The sequence below is a fragment of the Cryptotermes secundus genome, unplaced genomic scaffold, assembly GCF_002891405.2.
Source record: "Cryptotermes secundus unplaced genomic scaffold, Csec_1.0 scaffold112, whole genome shotgun sequence".
NCBI classification, from domain to species: Eukaryota; Metazoa; Arthropoda; class Insecta; order Blattodea; family Kalotermitidae; genus Cryptotermes; species Cryptotermes secundus.
The window spans coordinates 1,269,776-1,288,961 of record NW_019718271.1 but is presented as its reverse complement, the minus strand read 5'-3'; the positions used below and the strand labels follow the sequence as shown (position 1 = coordinate 1,288,961).

Here is a 19,186-nt window from a genome sequence, read left to right as displayed (position 1 = left end):
GAGCATGGTTGATGTTCAAAGGAGACATAGACAGGTAAAGAAGCCTGTTTGTATTTCCGAGTATAATGTGTTCATGAAGGGAGTTGCTAGAGCCGATCAGTACTTGGCCTATTATTCTCTTCCTCGGAAAACAGTAAAGTGGACAAAGAAAGTTGCCTTATGGTTTATAAATTGTGCCATTTTCAATTCATTTCTGGTTTTCAAAAATCTGAACCCTCATTCAAAATTGAAATACAGGGCATTTCTGCTGAATGTGGCAAAAGCCTGGGCTACAGACCACACGGTGGCGGCAGACAGTCTTATTATGACCGGGGCTGTCTACTCCCACCCCATGCAGGCCTCATTTTGACCCCCCCTGGGCGACTCTTGGGTGATATGCAGAAACATACCCTGGCGAAAATTGTGAAGAGTGAACATTTCAAGGGGCAGCAGCCTTCTAGGCAATGCCGTGTTTGCGCAATTCACAAGAAAAGGAGTAGGACTGCCTACATTTTCAAGTTTTGTGTAATACCACTTCACAGAGGGGAATGTTTTGAGAAATATCACACCCTCAAGCACTTCTAGAAGCCTTGGTAAGTGTTCTCAAAAAATTTTAGTTCATAAAATTAATTAGGAGATATTATATAATAATTTTTAAAGTGAACAGTGCACAAGTTAGGGTAGTAGGTATAAAAATGCCGGTCTGCAGGGTGATTTAAATATTTAAATTGCTGGTCCGCAAAGTGTCAACAGAATATATTGAACCTTTTCCTCTCATCCACAGAATTTAACGAAGTTAAAGTGTAAAGAAGCATCTGTTCTGTGTGACTTATCTTTCCAGTGTAGACAATAGCTTCCCGTTCAACCATTATTTGCAGTAGTGCATATACCAATAGACACTTCACACCGTCCTATGCAAATTTACCTTCTTTGCCTTTCTTGTGTACATGAATGAAAAACTGATTTTTTTTTAACTTGTCTTGTATTTTGTGGACTGTTAAATGCCTGTAATATAATTATATGGCAGTAATTCTGCCATTAGATTTATAACCAAGGAGACAATTTTTAGAGTAATTAAGTAGGTCCACATTTGCCAGATCTCATGCACATATGATAATGCCCCCTCTCATTGTCAGAGGAAGTTGTGTCAGGAAGCTTGATGTCTGATATTATGTGATATTTGAGGGTCACATGGAATACCAGGTGACAGAATCTTAAGTAAGCTATAGCCTCACAATCATAGGACATTTGAGGCTGTCATCTTTTTTCAGGTACCTTACACAAGTAGGGCTGTTGACTGACCCCAGTTTAAAAGGTGTCTTCAGGTAAAAATGTCCTGTAAGTAGACCTATCATCCACCATAACTGGTTTCTGTTTAGTTTCAGTAGTTCCTATATCTTTTTAAGAGGGTTTTTGTAGGAAATCCTCAGCATATTCGAGTCCTGTTATGGACTCCCAGTATTTTTTGTGGTCTGTTTGTCCAGTTCCTGACAGCCTTTTCGGCAAACACTGCAGGGATGCTACATGCCGGCTCAGGTCATCTGAAAGGTTGTTCATATCCAAATCTTGCCAGTTGATGGCAGTGTCATTAGTCTTCAGTACCTCTATGACCTGGCACTCATATGAGTTGAACTCTGTTCTATCAGTTTTTCAAGGGGTTGATGACAGTCACAGACCAGTTTTGAGTTGGTCTGGTAGTTGTCAAGTGCTTTAATCACAGCTCAACTGTCAGACAGAATATACACATTTTTGTTCATATAGCCCCTGTCTAAATTCTCCATTGTACATGCTTGGATGGCGTGCACTTCTGTCTGCAACACTATGGTGTATTGTCCAAGGCTGAAGCTAAGCTTCTTCCTCATACTGTAACCATACACCACGCCCCATCTGTATTTCAGACTGGTTCCATTTCCTATCATGTTGAAACTCATCTCTTCATCTGTAGGGTGGGTTCTCTCATGCCCTGAGACACGTATGTGTGTCCATGTCTTAAGATTTGGGTTTCCATTGATCATTGCAGTAGAGCCGATATATTCCTGCTCTGGCCTCAGCCTACAGTTGCAAGTGCCACTGGGGGAGTCCAAGGAGGACTTCGGTTTCAGCTGTAGAAGCTGTCCTCATTACCCCAAGCAAGCCAGCATCTGCAGTTTGCATGTTCAGCTCTGCTTGTTTTGATTGTAAGCTTAGGCCACTACACAGTGGGAGCATATGTAACTATGGGTCTTATAAACATGGTGTATATCCAGTGCGTCACCAGGTTCTCCCAGAGGTGCCTCCGCAGGTCCAAAAGGCCCTATAGGTCTTATTGGTTACCCCATTCAGCTGCTTTTTCCATGTCAACCCCTTGTCTAAATTTAGTCCAAAGTACATAACCACACTGGACCGCTGGATTGTTTTACTGAAAAGGATTCTCTCCTTAAGTCCCATTGTGTTCTCTTTCCTAGTGAAAGGTGTTTTACCATCTTACTGGGGCTGGCAGACAGATAAAGTCTACATACACGGAACAAGAAACAACACTACTACCCAGGCAGGGTGAAGAACTTACAGTCAAAGGGGCATTCATGATAACTACAGCAACATACTTGAGAACTACACAATCACACAAACATCCATGCCCCTGTGCAAATAAATCCAAACACAAGGTCTCATACAATGTCGTTTGGATGAATGGATGACACACTGAAGCAAAATATTGAAATTTTAACTAGATTTAACTGGTTTTATATATTCTAATTAAAGTTTTAAGAGATATCGCATTCACATATGATATGAGAAATTGGGCATACCATACAGTGCAACAATTTTAGTGAATTAGATACACCTGATGATGGCCATTTATGGCCAAAACATGTCGCAAGAAGGGAAAGAGATGATAATGCGTTGCATTGTAGATGGAAATATATTGTATAAAATAGATAGATTTGTCTTATCACCACACTGTCAGACTATGCCTTAAGCTGTTTATGAAACCTCTGACACTGTCTGGGGGAATTTTTCATTTACTGGTATTGCAGTATCTTCTGCATATCCTGTTGTACTGCAGACATTATCACTGAGGTCCCCCAAAAGTTCATCCGCAACCAGGCTCAACAGTAGAGGCAAAAGCGCACCTCCCTGTACACATCCCCTTGTCATGGATCCCCTCAAGGTTTCTCGCAACAATGTAATTATTATATTCCTGATTTCCAGCATGGAGCAGATCCACCTGCAAGTGGTGGGCTCACTGCCATACCAAGCATGGCTTCTCGCATTTTCCTCATGTTCAGTAGCACTTTAGTTTTCATGCAGTGTACACCTTCAATACGTCATTCTCCATAATATATCTGTCCACCACTTTCAAGAAGGAAGATGACAGGCTGATAGGACAATAAGCCTTAGCATTAGTACAGTCAGATATCCAAGGCCTTGCTGGAAACTTCACTTCCACTTACTCCCAGATTGTAGGAATATATCCATATGCCATATGAGCTTTAAAGATGGAACACATGTGGGATTGGATGTTCCATTCCTTGCTGCAAAAATGTTGATACGTCTCATCTGTTCTGATTAAAATAGTTTTAAGGTGCATAATAGCCATCTAGTCTTGGATTGATTATATTCCTGGTGAAGTTGCAGTCCCCTTATGCATTTTGCTTCTGCATATATCCAGATCAGCTGTCCTTGCCTGTTATCTGAATTATCAGTGAACTTGAAGTTTGTAAATTGGACTCTGAACAGCTGTTTTAGAGTTTATCCTCTTATCTGAGTGTAATGACGATTAGGCAACTTAATAGTGCTTGCTATGACCTTCATTGAGTCTGGCACAATCTGGTACATTAGAGATCCCCAAGCAGTTCCTCCTTCATGAGGACTGTTTGGCTTTCTTAATTTCTTTATTGTAACAGGTGAGGTCCTCCTTATAGATGTCCCAGCATCCTGTCCTCTTAGCTACACTGAACACTCAGTTCACTCCACTGTATGCCACCAAGGTACATACTTGGCCGCGCCGTAGCTCAAGTGGTTAGTCGCTGGCTTCCTATTGTGGCAGCCCGGGTTTGATCCTCGGTCTGGTCAAATGGGATTTGTGGTGGACAAAGTGTGTGCTGGGGCAGGTTTCCTCCGAGTACTTCGGTTTCCCCTGCCAATCTTCATTCCACCAATTGCTCCACAATCACCCTCACCTATCACCTGGGGCTGGTAAAATAGGCCAGAAGTGGCTGCAGTACAAGGGACTTAGTCCCACCCCACTAGCAATTAAAAAAAAGGTACATACTTTCTTCAGCGAGCAAGTGGTCCTGGATGGACAGTTACTGTAATAGGACAAGATGATGGCTTGTTACAGCTGATGTCCCATATCATGCTAATTTTCCATGACATGGTCTCAAGATTTGCCTTTCTGTCATCCTTATATGGCTCCCAGTTTGTTATTTTGGGATCCCTAAAAGTAACTACAGTTATAGCTATGTTACCCCATGATTTATTTAAACCGTCTTGCAGTGCATACACTCATTTATCTCCTTCTCTCCCTCGCACTACATGTTTCGGCATAACAATGCCATCTTCAGGTGCTTACTTATCCACGCCAAACCAGTTCATTGCATGCCTTGTTCTCATATTAAAATAACCAAAATACGTATCTATCATATACATTGTCAAACGTTAAAAATATTAAAATTGTTCAGGATACCACATCGCTACGTCGCCCCTCACTACGCCAGTCACGCCCATTCTCCTCTGGGAGCACTCCTTCACTGTCTTGTGTGTGTTGTGCTTTTGTTATGTCTTGCTCCTCTGACTGCGTGTGTTATACTGTTGGGCCTCCTGAAGGTGTCCATTTTTAGGTTAAATGAATATAATGTGTAGGTCACAATGGCCGCTCCGTCTAAGGCACAAAATGTGCCTTATATTCATTTAACCTAAAAATGGACACCTTCAGGAGGCCCAACAGTATAACACACGCAGTCAGAGGAGCAAGACATAACAAAAGCACAACACACACAAGACAGTGAAGGAGTGCTCCAACAGAGGAGAATGGGCGTGACTGGCGTAGTGAGGGGCGACGTAGCGATGTGGTATCCTGAACAATTTTAATATTTTTAACGTTTGACAATGTATATGATAGATACGTATTTTGGTTATTTTAATATGAGAACAAGGCATGCAATGAACTGGTTTGGCGTGGATAAGTAAGCACCTGAAGATGGCATTGTTATGCCGAAACATGTAGTGCGAGGGAGAGAAGGAGATAAATGAGTGTATGCACTGCAAGATGGTTTAAATAAATCATGGACTTAAATCAGTGCAACAGGACGCTAAAATATAACATTATGTTACCCCTTTGAAATTATGTGTGCCTGTGGTCTGACAAGTTTCACCTGATGCATGTCTGTTACTTACCAGGTGTCCAGTTTCGTTGGTCTCCAATGTCAAATCAGACCCATCTAAGTAACTTCATGGTTTTACATTCTACAAGATATTAATCATAACAATGTCATTAGTTCTGCAAATAGACATGAATAATGATTTATTTTTATATTCAAGAGAGATGAGGAAGTGGGGAATAGAAAATATTGCATAATGTACAGTTTTATGATTCAAGAGAATTTATCGATTGAAGTCATTCCTAAAATGTGTTGAAAATTTTTCAGAATAGTTAGAAAAAAGAGATTTGATGATGAAGGGCCCAACATTTAAGCAAGTTGCACATGACACTAGTAAATTTAAACACAAATTGAGAAAGTTTCTAACAGAAATATATTTTTGTTCTGTTGATGAGTATCTCAACAGGAATAATAAATTTCATCTTGGGGGATCTCAGTAATTGTAGCTCTGTATTTTAGTTTACAATCATTAGTTTCGTATATATATATTTTAATTGTTATTTATCTTATGTTAAGACAATCATATGTACTATATCAGTGTAGTCTACTGACAACTTCTATATCCAGTGGTTATGTACCTGAATGGATCTATTACTGATAATAAAAATAAATAAACATATAAGCCACTGAAACAGTATTTTTTTTTAATTCATTTAATAAGTGTAGTTTTTGTTAGTTGACTTTCAAACAACCTCTTCTCACAAAAGAAAAAAATTCTAGATACTTTTGTATCCATTGTATGCTAGCATGATCAACCACTTTTCTCCCAACAGAAAACATTTTCAACAAAATTCCCATTTCAGAATTGGGAACATGAAGAAAATGGAAACAAATTCTTCAACCACAGTTCAGAACAAGCTGTGTAGATTCCAAGGGAAATGCCAGAACCCCTTGGACAGGATGACTGGCCATGTAATTGTATCCTGGGACCCTGCTGAGTGAGACATTAAATTTGTAGTTCCCAATTGAGGTTAAATAAGTGGAGAAACTGGATACTGAAGAAATGTACAGTTGATCATAGCCCTGACTTCACCATAACAATATTTTTCTTTTCCTTGGCACTACAGCCCTAGTGGGCCTAGGCCTACCTCCATGAACTTCTCCGTTCACTTCGGTTTTTCTACATCTTACACATTTGTTAGGTCTCCTTGGGCGGGTGATCAGCTCGTCGCAAGGCCTCTACCTGTACACAAACACAGAAAAACACACACACACAAACTAAACATCCATGCCCTGAGTGGGATTCGAACCCATGATCCCAGCTTCCGAGCGAGCGAAGACAGTACATGCCTTAGACTACTCGGCTACCATGACCGGCACAACAGTATTAGATATCACAAATTTTTCATCTGTTATATTGATCATCATCACATTTTAAGCCATTATGTTTTCATCTTTAGTACAATGTTTGTGAAATATTTTATTACTAAATAATCATCTGGTAACAAGGAATGGATACAAATGACCACAGTCTTTAATTACTTAAGATAGTGTGATAGTCGGCCTGGAAGCTGCGCTCATTAATGCATTGAACTGATTAACCTTGTAAAGGGTATGAACAGAAGTTTGAACCCCAGACCATATCCCTTGAGAAAATGAAATGTAATGCACCTACAATTTCCCAGAGTATAATTCACTGCATATCTGTTTGACATTCATGCTTTGTAACATTCTTTCTTGACATTCATTAAAATGAGGTCTGCATTTATTTCTGAAGCATTTACTAGATTTACTAAGTTACTGGTTAGTATATAAATAGATTTCCAATGTGAGGTATTAAGGAGGACTGCATATTCTTAAATGTTATGAACATTATGTTGTTTACATGTTATTGATTGATTGATTGATTGATTGATTGATTGATTTAACATCCATAACTGTTACATTATGTACAATTGGACTAGTCAGTTACACCAATAACAAAAGACAATGGGAACTAATAGACACTAACATAAAACTAAATCTAACAATACTTCTCAACATTCTCAAATAAATGTATTACTGGTAGGACAGAAGAAATAACATGTACATTAAAAATATATTAAAATGATTAATTAAAGTAATGTGAAATTATTTATTTAAAAAGTCCTTCCATTGTTGAAAATGTTTATCGTACTTTTTGTGCTACAAAGATCTCATATGAAAGTATACATTCACACTATGATTATTTGCAAAAATAAATTAACGTATTCAATTTTTCAATTTAAAAACGTGAGTTAACGCTGCTTGCTGAGTAATGAGCCCTGTTAACTTTATGCAGGAACTGAGAAGAATCATGGAAGCCAGATTTCAAACCACACAGTTCTCAAACATAATAATAGCTACACTGTGATGATTTCTCTGTTTACAGGTCCTCTTCTGGCAACAGTGGTAATATCACTAACTGGGCAGATACTAAAAGCAGTATCACCAAAGTTTGGCAGCCTAGTGGCAGAGGAGGCAAACAGGAAAGGTTACCTGCGACACATCCATGCCCGGATTATTACAAATGCAGAGGAGATTGCGTTCTATGGTGGCCAAAAGGTATTAATTAGTTCTACATCATTAAGACCTCAGTACCTGTAGCAGTCACTGTTACTGCATCTCTGAATAATTGATAGTAGCTTTTATTTGACTGCCTTTGTGGTCTAGTCGTCAGCATTCCTGGCTACGGATCCAGAGACCCGGGTTCGATTCCCGGCACTACCAGAATTTTTCGGAGAAGTAGTGGCTCTGAAATGGGGTCCGCTCAGCATCGTGATGATAACTGAGGAGCTATTTCAAGGAAATAGTGGCTCCGGTCTAGAAAACCGAAATTAAGAGCTGTGGGGATTCGTTGCACTGACCACATGACACCCCCTATCCGCAAAAGTGGGCACTAAACTTCGGTTGGTATGGTTCGCTTGCAGACTGAAATCACGGAGCTTTTATAATTTAAATTGTACATTTTTTTTTGTGTATGTATATTGCCATCACTTCTACTTAAAAAAAAGTGAGCTTGTGTAGAGTTCTGGGGTCATATTATGAAAACATTTGAGCTCTTTTTCCAAGTTCTGCAATTCAGAAGTTACATTTACTGTAGTAAAGGTTATTTAACTTTTCTAGGTTTACTGAGCAATTCGGCTCTTTATCATTTAGTTTCTTCAAGTGATAACTTCTTACTCAGAGAAGACCTGAGTTTCAGTGGAGCAGTTCTGTACAGTAATGGCAGTATAGTTTCAAACATGGCCATGAAATAAGTAATAGGATGGTTTGAAGTCATTCCTCATTTAACATTTCACTTCAAGTGCTTACAAACAGACAGTATTTTTATCAGTTTTGAGAATGGCTTCTGTACTTTCAAATCATTGCATTTAAATTGTACATAGATTATTGAACTTATAAAATCATTTTCAAATACTGCGCTCATTAACGTTTTCAAGAAATGTGATGTCAGAAATACACACATGCACACACCAAGAGCGTATTAAATGCACTAAATACAATCCCCACTTCAGCACAGTACATGCCTGGAAATCATAAGTCAGACTCTGTTTTCACATACACAAAGTTTTACAAATGGCGGTTACATTCCCAATAATAGGTTACACAATAAATTTTTCCTAAAAACTTACAAATATTTATTTTACTATAGTCTTTTTGTTTCTAGCAAAGAGATACATTTTGTTACCACTTTTGATGTCGTTATTTCTGGTTCTTATTTTACTCGTAGGTCAAGACGGACAAGTGTTTAAGTAAGTCATTATTTTCCTACTGGGTCATGCGGTTTCGTAGTTGGTTGAGGCACTATGCTACAAGCTGGAAGGTCGCATGTTCCGTTCCTGATGAGGTCATTGGATTTTTCAATTTACCTAATCATTCTAGCCAAACTATGGCCATGGGGTCGACTCAGCCTCTAACAGAAATGAATGCCAGGAATCTTCCTGGGTGGAGGGGATAAAGGGTGGCTGGCACGTTAGGATGACAAGCTTACCGCCATCTGTGAGCCAATTGACTAGAAAATATGGGAGCCTCAACCTCTCACAACCCTATGGGCGTACACAGCCTGTTACAGGGATAGCTTTACCTTTAATATAAAGTTATAAAGTATGGAATTTAATGAAGTATGGACTGAGTATTAACCATTCTATGCCCTGTACCATGTTACATGTGCTATTATAACATCAGTCTTGAACATACTATACAGTGTTTACTGAATACATGTTTAGTTGTGCAGCTATGTTTCAACATGCATCACAGTTTCTTTCAAGTATTTGGGGATTTCTTGCTAACATTCAATTAGCTTCCTGTTTACTGTTGTTTCCAGTGGGTATGAAAGTCTTTGTCTCCCCCTAAGGAAATAACAAGGATTGAGGATATTTGAGAATAGGGTTCTAAGGAAAATATTTGGACCAAAAAGGGGTGAAGTAACAAGGTGGAGAAAACTGCACAATTAAGAACTTAACTTGCACTTGTCACCATATATTATTAGTGTAACCAATTTAATGGTGTGCCACGTAACATGCATGGCGGAGATGAAAAATTCATGTAAAATTTATGTGAGGAAACCTGAAAAGACCATAAGAGTCCTAAGCTGGATGAGTGGCAGTGGCAGATATTCTTCTGTTTTTGTTGGAGCCTCTTTGGTTTTGAAGGGTACATATTCTCCTATCCAACGATTAAATCAGCCATGAAGATTATGTATTATTGAATGAAAGCTGTGGTGGCAGTTTTGAATGGTGAAAGGAAAAGGGAAGAAGAAGCTGCAATCTTGATCTAATTCTAAATAATATTCTAGATTTCATCTAGAGAGACTTACAGAAAACTTCTGGTGGGATGGACAGGATAGCTTCTTGAAACAGGAGTAAATGTTGATTTGTTGCGTACCTTTAATGATAATGCTGTATTATCTGCATGACTTATATATCATTAAAAAAGAGTGCATAATAATTAAAATCAAATATGTGTTGTTTATTTAATGATACTTTCAGTAATGCAGATTATATAATGTTGAGTGATAGGATGGTAGGTAAAGGATGTGAAGAGAAGTGGTCATGAGCTAATTTGAGATACTATCCAACCATTTTCCTGGAGGGACTGAATAAAATCGCAACTGCTGTTAATCAGAATAGCCAGGCTTCAGACTAAGATTTGAACATAAGGCACGCCAAATATAAAGAATGTCTGTGAACCATTGAACCACGCCACTAGATGTAATTCTTTCATCAGTTAAGCAAAGATGATATGGCATTGAAGAGTTCTGTATTCTGGGATATAACACCATGTAGTCTGTTGAAAGTCAGCTGACGTTTTGGGGGAACATACTGCCTCCATGTTCAGGGTCGAATAAGCTGAGCAAGATACCAGTGTGAAATTAGATGGCAAGCCAAGTAATCGGCTGGCCAGAAATTTTGGATTATGCAGGAAACAGGAGTGAATTGGTTGAGTGGGCTTCAGTTGCCATTGGCTCGCCATGGGATAGAATGAAATCACTGGTCTCTCACACAACCACCAAGAAAACCAATAGGAGCCAAGAATATGAGTATATGACGTGCCCTGAAAATGGACGTTTTTGCTGGTCTAGGAAAAGAGCGAGGGTGTGCTGGGCAAGGAAATGATATATGAGGGACAGAGGTCAAGTGAGTGAGTTGCAGGTATGCTGTGAGGGGATTAGAGAGCAGAGGTAGCAGAAGGAAGCTGGGACATCAGGATGGTGGCTGGTGAGTGCTGTCTTGGCACAACATCAAGTCTGTGGTCTCCCTCCGAGGAAAATCTCCAGTTTCCTTTCTGGGACTGAAGACTCCAGGAGTGTACAGGAACTCCTGTGAGTGTGGTCAGGTATACATTGGGCAGACAGGCCTTTTGATTGACACCAGGTTGAAGCAGTACCTGCGACATATTTGTCTAGAACATCCAGGAAAGTCAGCTGTAGCTGTGCACAGTATCAACTTGGGGCATCGCATCCAGCTACAGCACACCTCGACCCTCGCCACCAAACTCACATATGTGGATCACATCATCAGGGAGGCAATTGAGATTGAGCTCCATCCCAACATTATGAAGAGGCAGGATGGCTTCTGTCTGAATAGGCCATGGAAACCTCTCATCTGGTCCCTGAAAGAACACAGGAAGCCTCCATCACATGACAGCAGATCTGGGTTCTCCATGGGATCATGCAGGTCCATGCACACTGCTCTTATCAGGGCACAGAATATGCCCTCTCTGGGCACTCACTAGCCTTTACCCCAATGTCTTGACTTTCTTCTGCTACCTCAAATTCTACATGATATGTCACTGATTTTCAGGTTGAGTTGGGCCATCTAGAAAGGGCATATACTTCCCTCGTGGACCAGATGAACACCATATTCTCCCAACGCCTCTGGTATGTGATGTTGGAACAGTTCCTCATGAAATATGTATGGAGTGGTACTGGAATGATCATGGTCTCACTTCCCATCCTCACCAGCAGTCATCGTGAAGGTGAACAAACATTTTAAATCCTTTCTGCAAATTAGGTCAGAAAATTTGTATTACAGAGAACTAGTTGGAGGGTGTGCCAAGGCATTGGCTTTGTGCTGTGATGTAAGAAAATGCAGTCTATCATTTTGATTCTGTGTCTGCATACATATACAGTTTTGATTTTCTTTGAATGTCTGTGTAGTTCTTTATATCCCCCCATGTGTTGATGTTTCAAGAAAAGTAATTTATTTTCTCTTATTGTAGCAGCAAATTAATTCTTATCTTCTTCAGTATATTTGTTCCTAGTGATATTATGTCTATCTCAGCCCATGTAATTGACAGTACTTCATTTGATCATATTTCTGTTACATGTATAAAATACAGAATTATCCACGTAATGTGGCCCATGCAGTGGCATCCATTGGAATGTAAGCTTTCAGTTGCCAAATATGGGAAGTAATCTTCAATGTAACACTCATTTTCAGTTGCATGAACTGCCGGTAGTCCTATTGAACATTTGTCTGGTAAATTAATATATAATTATAAGTGGTATAACTGTATTTTCAGCATCCTGTTGAAAATCTTCAATTAAACGTCTATGTAGCCACAGTCCGTCAATAATGAAACAGTTGTTTATTCACCATTTAACACTTAACACAACACGTTTCGGCCTTAAGTGGCCATCTTCAGGTGTCTTAATGCATCCAAGCTTTTGCATTGCTCTGATGTACGCTAAAACTGGGTGTAGCAGTCCACTGAAAAATAACGTAAATACTTAAAATACATTAAAATTTTTTCATAAAATCCTATTCCACCTCATAATGGGTGTCGTCCACTTCTTTGGAGCTATGTGATATTCCAAAAGGTTTGTAACTTGATGTGACACAGAAATTCTTAACGATGTTTATATGAATATAATTACTAATATGGATCCATATTAGGACACAATCCAATAATAAGAGCTGTTATCATGAAAACTGCCTAATGATGATCCAACTGGGTCAGAACATGTGGCAGATACAGAATAATAAATGAATGGTAATTCAGTAATATTGGTTTATTTATTTGGAGTTTGTTGTGTTGATGGCTATATAATAATATCACATAGTGATACACAACAGGATGCATACAACAAAGATAAAATGTTAACCCCATGAGGAAAGAGCTGCATATTTCCGACTTTTAGAATTTACTTCTTCCCAGTACATTGGTCAGTAATGGCAAAAGTGCAAACTAAAATTATTGCCATTGTGGAAATTTTGGAATTATTTTTAACTGGCAGCTATAGTGTGGCCACTAGAAGATCTTGAAGGAAAATGTTTTGTATTATAGCTCACATATGTGCTCTCTTCAAAGCGTATGTGGAAGAATGGGCTTGGAAGGCTATAGGAGATAGATTACATCGATCATAATAGGAAAATTAGGGGCAGAAAGCAAAAGACAGGTATAGGAAAATTCCTTTGTAAATAGGACCATCCATCTCTGGAACCACCTACCTGCAGATGCTTTAGGGACTCTCCTGTAAATCAAGTAATTTTAGGAAAAGTCTTAGGAAAGTAATAAATAAGGTGAAGTGAAGGTGTAGGAGAAATCATCCGAAAAGGCAGTGAAGTGAAGTGAAGTGAAGTGAAGTGGGATAAAAGAAAGACATGGTGAAATGTGGGCGCATCAGAACATGACATTACACATTCCAGTACTATTACTGTTTAGTGTATAGTATCCTTAATCTTTTATTAATATTAATTTATATAATTGTAGTTGTAATTGTATTTTCATTGTATTTACTGTGTGCTAGTGTATCCTTTGCTGTTTTTGTAGTTTTGTGTGCTGTGTTTTGTTTGAGTGTGGTGTGTTATTTTGTGTGATGCGTATATTTGTGAGTTGTGTCTTATTGTAGTGCCACTGCCACCAGGCAAAATCCCATTTGCAGTTTAAATAAATAAATAAACAAATAAATAATAATACCTCTAGTTCTTAATTCACATAAGGTGCTATGAAAGAATCATGACCCATGAAATAATGAGCTATGTTTAATTTGAAGGAGTTTCAATATGTTGCAGAAATTATGTTTAACATTTTAATATCATGACCAGGTCTCATATTTTTTATTCTTGTTTCAACTGGCGTTGATATTTGCCTCCACAGACTAATACCCATAAAATAGAAGTGTAAAAATGCCATTTTATTATGGATCATTTCAGTAAGATATATGATGTGCTTGTTCTAGAACATGATTCCTCACCAGATGGTGGAGTGAGTGAGAGAACGCAGTACTTCACAACGGCAAGAAATCTCCTAAGCTCAGGGGCTGATGCTGTTGAAAGACTCATGTCTTCATATAAGGTAGTGATCTTTTCTCCATCTAAGTGCCTTGCCTGAAGATGGCCCTGTGTGGCTGAAATATGTAGCATAAACACTGAATGTACATATATTTAGTAATTTAATGACATTTTAAACATTTAATGGACATTTAGTGAATTAAATGCAAATTAATGTTGTTAAATTAATATTATTGCATTATACGAGGGTTGGAACTTTAATAGTGGCAACACTGCTGTAGAGACGCCATACAACGGAACAAAATGATGTCGCTTATACCACATGTTAGTTACATACCTACCTTACCTCAGAGCAAATGTACTCTCCCTTCCCACATCACGTGCATGCACAGTGACGAGAAGAACAGAGACTCGTGTTAGCTGGCGGTCTAATGTAGTGTTGTCACGATGTTTTAGAAACAGGAACAACGGAGTTGGATAAAGATTGAATGTGCCAGAGGCCGTACAGCACAACAGTGTCATCAAGGTGTTCAAGAGGCTTGCAGGAAATCTGCATTGCCTTACAGAACAGTGGCAAGGTGGGTAAAAGCCTTCAACAAGGGACAATGCAGGAGAATGCTTGGCCGCATGCAGCGCAAGCTGTGGCTGATTTGTTCGATCGATGGGGCTGGGAAGTGCTGTACCATCCACCATACTCCCCGGACTTAAGCCCTTGTGACTTCGACTTGATTCCTAAGATGAAGGAACCACTTTGTGGCATTCGCTTCAGAACTGTTCCAGAGATTCTTCAGGCAGTAGACCGCTCCATTCGAACTATCACCACAATAGGCGTTGCTAAAGGTATCCTACGACTTCCATATCGCTGGCAACGGGTCGTACACAATGCTGGTGACTACATTGAAGGGCAGTAAAACTTCGAAACATGCGTCTGTTTTGTATCGGTTGTAAATAAATAGTTGCCACTATTAAAGTTCCAACACTCATAGATGGAAAACAAGACCATAAGTTATACTTCAGTGCAAAATAAGAAACTCTGTGGCTTGAGTCCGCAATCGAACTGTACCAACCTAGTGACCGCTGCTTGTCGGGGAAGTTAATGCCAACTTTAGCGGATAGAGGGTGTCACTTAGCCAGTGCAACGAATCCCCATGGCCGTTAATTTCGGTTTTCTAGACTGGAGACTCTGTTTCCTTGAAATAGCTCCTCAGTTATCCTCATGAGGCCAAATGGACCCTGTTCTGGACCCACTATTTCTCAGAAAATCTGGTAGCGCCGGGAATCTGTAGCTAGGAACTCTGATCACTAGACCACAGAGGAGGTCGCCTCAATGGAACAGGATGCTAAAATATAATATTAGAATTACCATATTCTTTTATCTAGATTACCCTGGGTTAAATGAGATTTTTATGTGTTCTAGGAGATTGTTGAACTGGCCGGTTATACTTCACGGGTAGGAGACATGTTAGACGTTTTTGAAGATGCAAGCCATGGGAAATACCAGCGTACTGTTGTGACAACTTCAGAATCTAAACATTCATCTAAAAACAGTACCTTCAGAATGGAGTTCAAGAATGGACAGCCTGTCGTGAAAGGTAATGCTGACAAATGTCAGTATAGTACCTTCATTGCTTTTTGTACATACTTGTTCCTGATTTGAGTTTTACTTACCTTTCACTTTATTGAATACAACTGTTAACCCGTTGCCGTGGTTCGTCGTGTGTGTTTCGTCAGGGATTTAAATCGTCTGGGGGGGTTCGACGTGTATGTTTCGTCCAGCTGCACACGTATGTTATAACGCCCATAATAATTGATGGTTTTGCTGTAGATTGTTAGATTTTTCACTGGCCTGTTGTNCATATTATAAGGTAAGGTTATAAAACCACCATTTAAGATCATTTTAGTGAAAGTTTCATCCTTCAAGGCGTACCATTCACTGCTGAAATACTAAACAACCTGCTTCCATGGCCGAGATACAGGGCGCCCATATTATAAGGTAAGGTTATAAAACCACCATTTAAGATCATTTTAGTGAAAGTTTCATGTTCCTATCTCATAGAATTTAAGAACAATGATGAATAAATAATTTTCGAGCAAAATTTAAATGGCCGGCTGAATATATTACCGCAGGAGCCGCGGCCGCGGAATTTAAATGACCACGTCAAAGGGTTAATAAATCCATAATTCCTGTTTTCTCATGTTGTATAACCCTACAACAAACATTCATGTTGTAATCGCGAGGCAGGAGAACTTAGTTAATGTTGAAAGTGGTTAATGTTTTCAGACTTATATCTGCCAACACTCCTCTTGTTCACTTCTGTGATAATCTCAAACTCAACATTGTACGAGTAGATTATCCCTTTTTATTATACTTTTAGTGTAATGCTTCCGGAAACAGCAGTAAACTAACCATCAAAGAAATTGTTGTACACACATGTTAATTTTGTCCCTTGGGTGTTTTATGTTTTGAAGAGTGCTTACTTTGGATGCTAGCCTTCCTCGTTTTTGCACTCTTTTCAATTTCCTTTCTTGTGACCTTATAACCACCCTTCACTTATCTTCTCTTCCCCTTTGTTGGTTAGCCACACGTTCATCGCCCCTTTCTTCTTTCTTCTTCTTGGGTTGGGCGCCAGTAAGCTCAGCTAGTGTCAGCTTACAATAATCATAGGTTTAATTTGGAAAGGGGGTGAAGGTGATAGTTAACTAGTTCAGCTGTGGGTAAAGCTAAGATCCTTCTCAAAGCGCTCAATAGGTCCTCGCTCAGGATGGGGGGGAGTAGTTGGTTTGATGCTACTTTGCACTTAAACACTGTGATCATTTATTGGTATTAATTTTCCTTCACCTGATAACACACACAGTCAATACAAAGGATGCTTATATATAAGTCCTCATATAGCTCAGTCCTGGTACAACAGAAGTTATCAGGACAATTTACACTTTAGCCCTTTGAATTTAGGGTTTGTCCTGAACAGCAGTGACACAAATTTTGCTTCTAAACTGTTCACGAGTTAGCAGACCACTCACTTGGCGACTGACCTCTGAAAACACTGAGGTCCCTTGGTCGTCAGTTCCTCAGCTAAGTTGTTCCCCCTTAATTCCACTGATTGACTAATTTTGAAAACTAGGAGTTCACACAATTTTTGGATCTCCAATCAGCTAGCTGTAGTTTGGGACTTTGAACCTTTAAGTTCTCACGTCGTTTTTGACAGAACACTGATGGATAACCCACTTGGCGAGGGTCTCAAGAATGCCTACTTTTAAGTTACGAGGTGCTGGGCCTGTCAGTGATTGAATTTTCAAAGTTTGCCGCCGTGCTACTTGAAAAAAAAATTTCCAAAAAAAAAAAAAAAAAAAGCCACAGGTCATTCCTGCATAACAGTAAGATTTGGAATAAGTCCATTCCTGCAAACAAGAAGGTGACTATGTCCCACTGGCTTGGTTTTACTTGTTATCTGCAATTAATTTTTGTACTGATGATTCTAATTATACTTAAAGTAGTGAGTGACAGTGGAGTGGTTACAACCTGTAGGTCGTGACTTCTACCTCACAAAGAACTTTGTCATTCCTCCCTATCAGCTCTTCTTTGCATCCAGTTATTTATAAGTGTTATATAGAAGAGAGTGACTAAGCTGCATCGTGTGCAGTGAGATTGTACAGTATTATGCAGATGATGTATTCCATCGTATAAATTCATATTTTCAGTCGTGATAACTTTAATGCTCTTTGGTAAAGCTGTATGTGAAGTGTTGAATGAATGTATAAGGTGTGGGCCTTCTCAGCCCTTGCACCGTGACCTACAGTGGTCTACTGTGCTTATGTGAAGTGTTAGGAGCATATGATATGGTAAGGTCAACTAACATGAGAAAATAATGGAAAAAGGTATTTTCAGATAATTAAATATGCTGAAGCTTGAATTTTAATAAGGAAATACTTCCTGCAGCTGAGTTAACTGACCTCTGTAACATACAGAAAGTTTGTACGTGATAGCTTAGTTGGTTGAGGGGCTATGCTACAAGCCGGAAGGTCACAGGTTCAAGTGCCGATGAGGTCATTGGATTTTTTTCAATTGCCCTAATCCTTTCAGCCGCACTATGGCCCTGGGGTCGACTCAGCCTCTAACAGAAATGAGTACCAGGAATTAATTAAATAATTTTCCTGGGGAGTAAAGTGTGGCCGGCGCGTAAGGCTGAGAAACTTACGCCATCTTTGAGCCGACTGTCTAGATAATGTGGGACCCTCAACGTCTCACAACCCTATGGGCATCCACGGCCTGGTACAGGGATAGCTTTACTTTTACATTTTACTTGTAAAATTCCATTGGTGATCTGGACTCAGTTATGGGGCATAGACCAACGTCCTGTGAGAACAAGGCCAAAGAGTAGAAACAAACAGGCATGAGGGTAAAGCAAAATTATTAATTCAGGAAATCAAAATAGTCAGTACCTGCTGTTTGATTTGAAGGTTTGCTTGTTTTATTGTTTGGAAGAGAGGGAAACATCAACAAAATATTATAAAGTACTCCATAGTTTCTTTTTTTATAATTCTGCAATTAGTTTTTGTATCAGTTTTAAAATTTGTCCTTTCTTATTTATATGTAGTAAACTACCAGATAATTTGACTCTTGTTTTGCATTATCCATGCTGTTCCTTCCCTCCAGTATCCCACATAATCAAGAGTCTATGTTGTACGCTAATTAAATTGTTCTCCTCTTTAATTTATGTTAATAAATATTTAGTTTCACGTTAGAGAAATTTAGATCCATTGACCCATATTTGTGGTTTAGAAAGTAAAAGTTATCATGTGCCTAGTTAAATATGAATTCTGAGAATAGCATTATTGTTCTTGTTGGTGATGGTGGTGGTGGTGGTGGTGGTGGGGTGAGACTGAGTCCACTCAGTACTGTGGCTGCTACTGGCCTATTGTACCAGCCCCAGATGTTAAGATGATGATTGTGGAGCAACTGGTGGAAACAAGATTAGCAGGGGAAACTGAAGTACTCGGAGAAAACTTGCCCCAGTGTCACCTTGTCCATCAGAAATCCCACATGACCTGACACAGGCTAGAACCTGGGCCGCTGTGGTGCGAAGCCAGCGACTCACCACCTGAGCTATGGTGTGCCCTTGAAAATAATTTAGTCATATACACCTTTTGTCT

General features: G+C 39.3%; 1 protein-coding gene across 1 annotated transcript in view; it reads left to right on the top strand.

Annotated features, from left to right (window-relative positions):
- LOC111871957 (ATP-binding cassette sub-family D member) overlaps nt 1–19,186 on the top strand; it is a 51,858-nt gene that overhangs the window by 20,994 nt on the left and 11,678 nt on the right. Inside the window, exons 3-6 of the mRNA XM_023865425.2 lie at nt 7,690–7,862; nt 11,603–11,777; nt 13,984–14,099; nt 15,453–15,627. Of these exons, the coding sequence (XP_023721193.1) occupies nt 7,690–7,862; nt 11,603–11,777; nt 13,984–14,099; nt 15,453–15,627 (639 nt within the window). The remainder of the gene's footprint in view (nt 1–7,689; nt 7,863–11,602; nt 11,778–13,983; nt 14,100–15,452; nt 15,628–19,186) is intronic.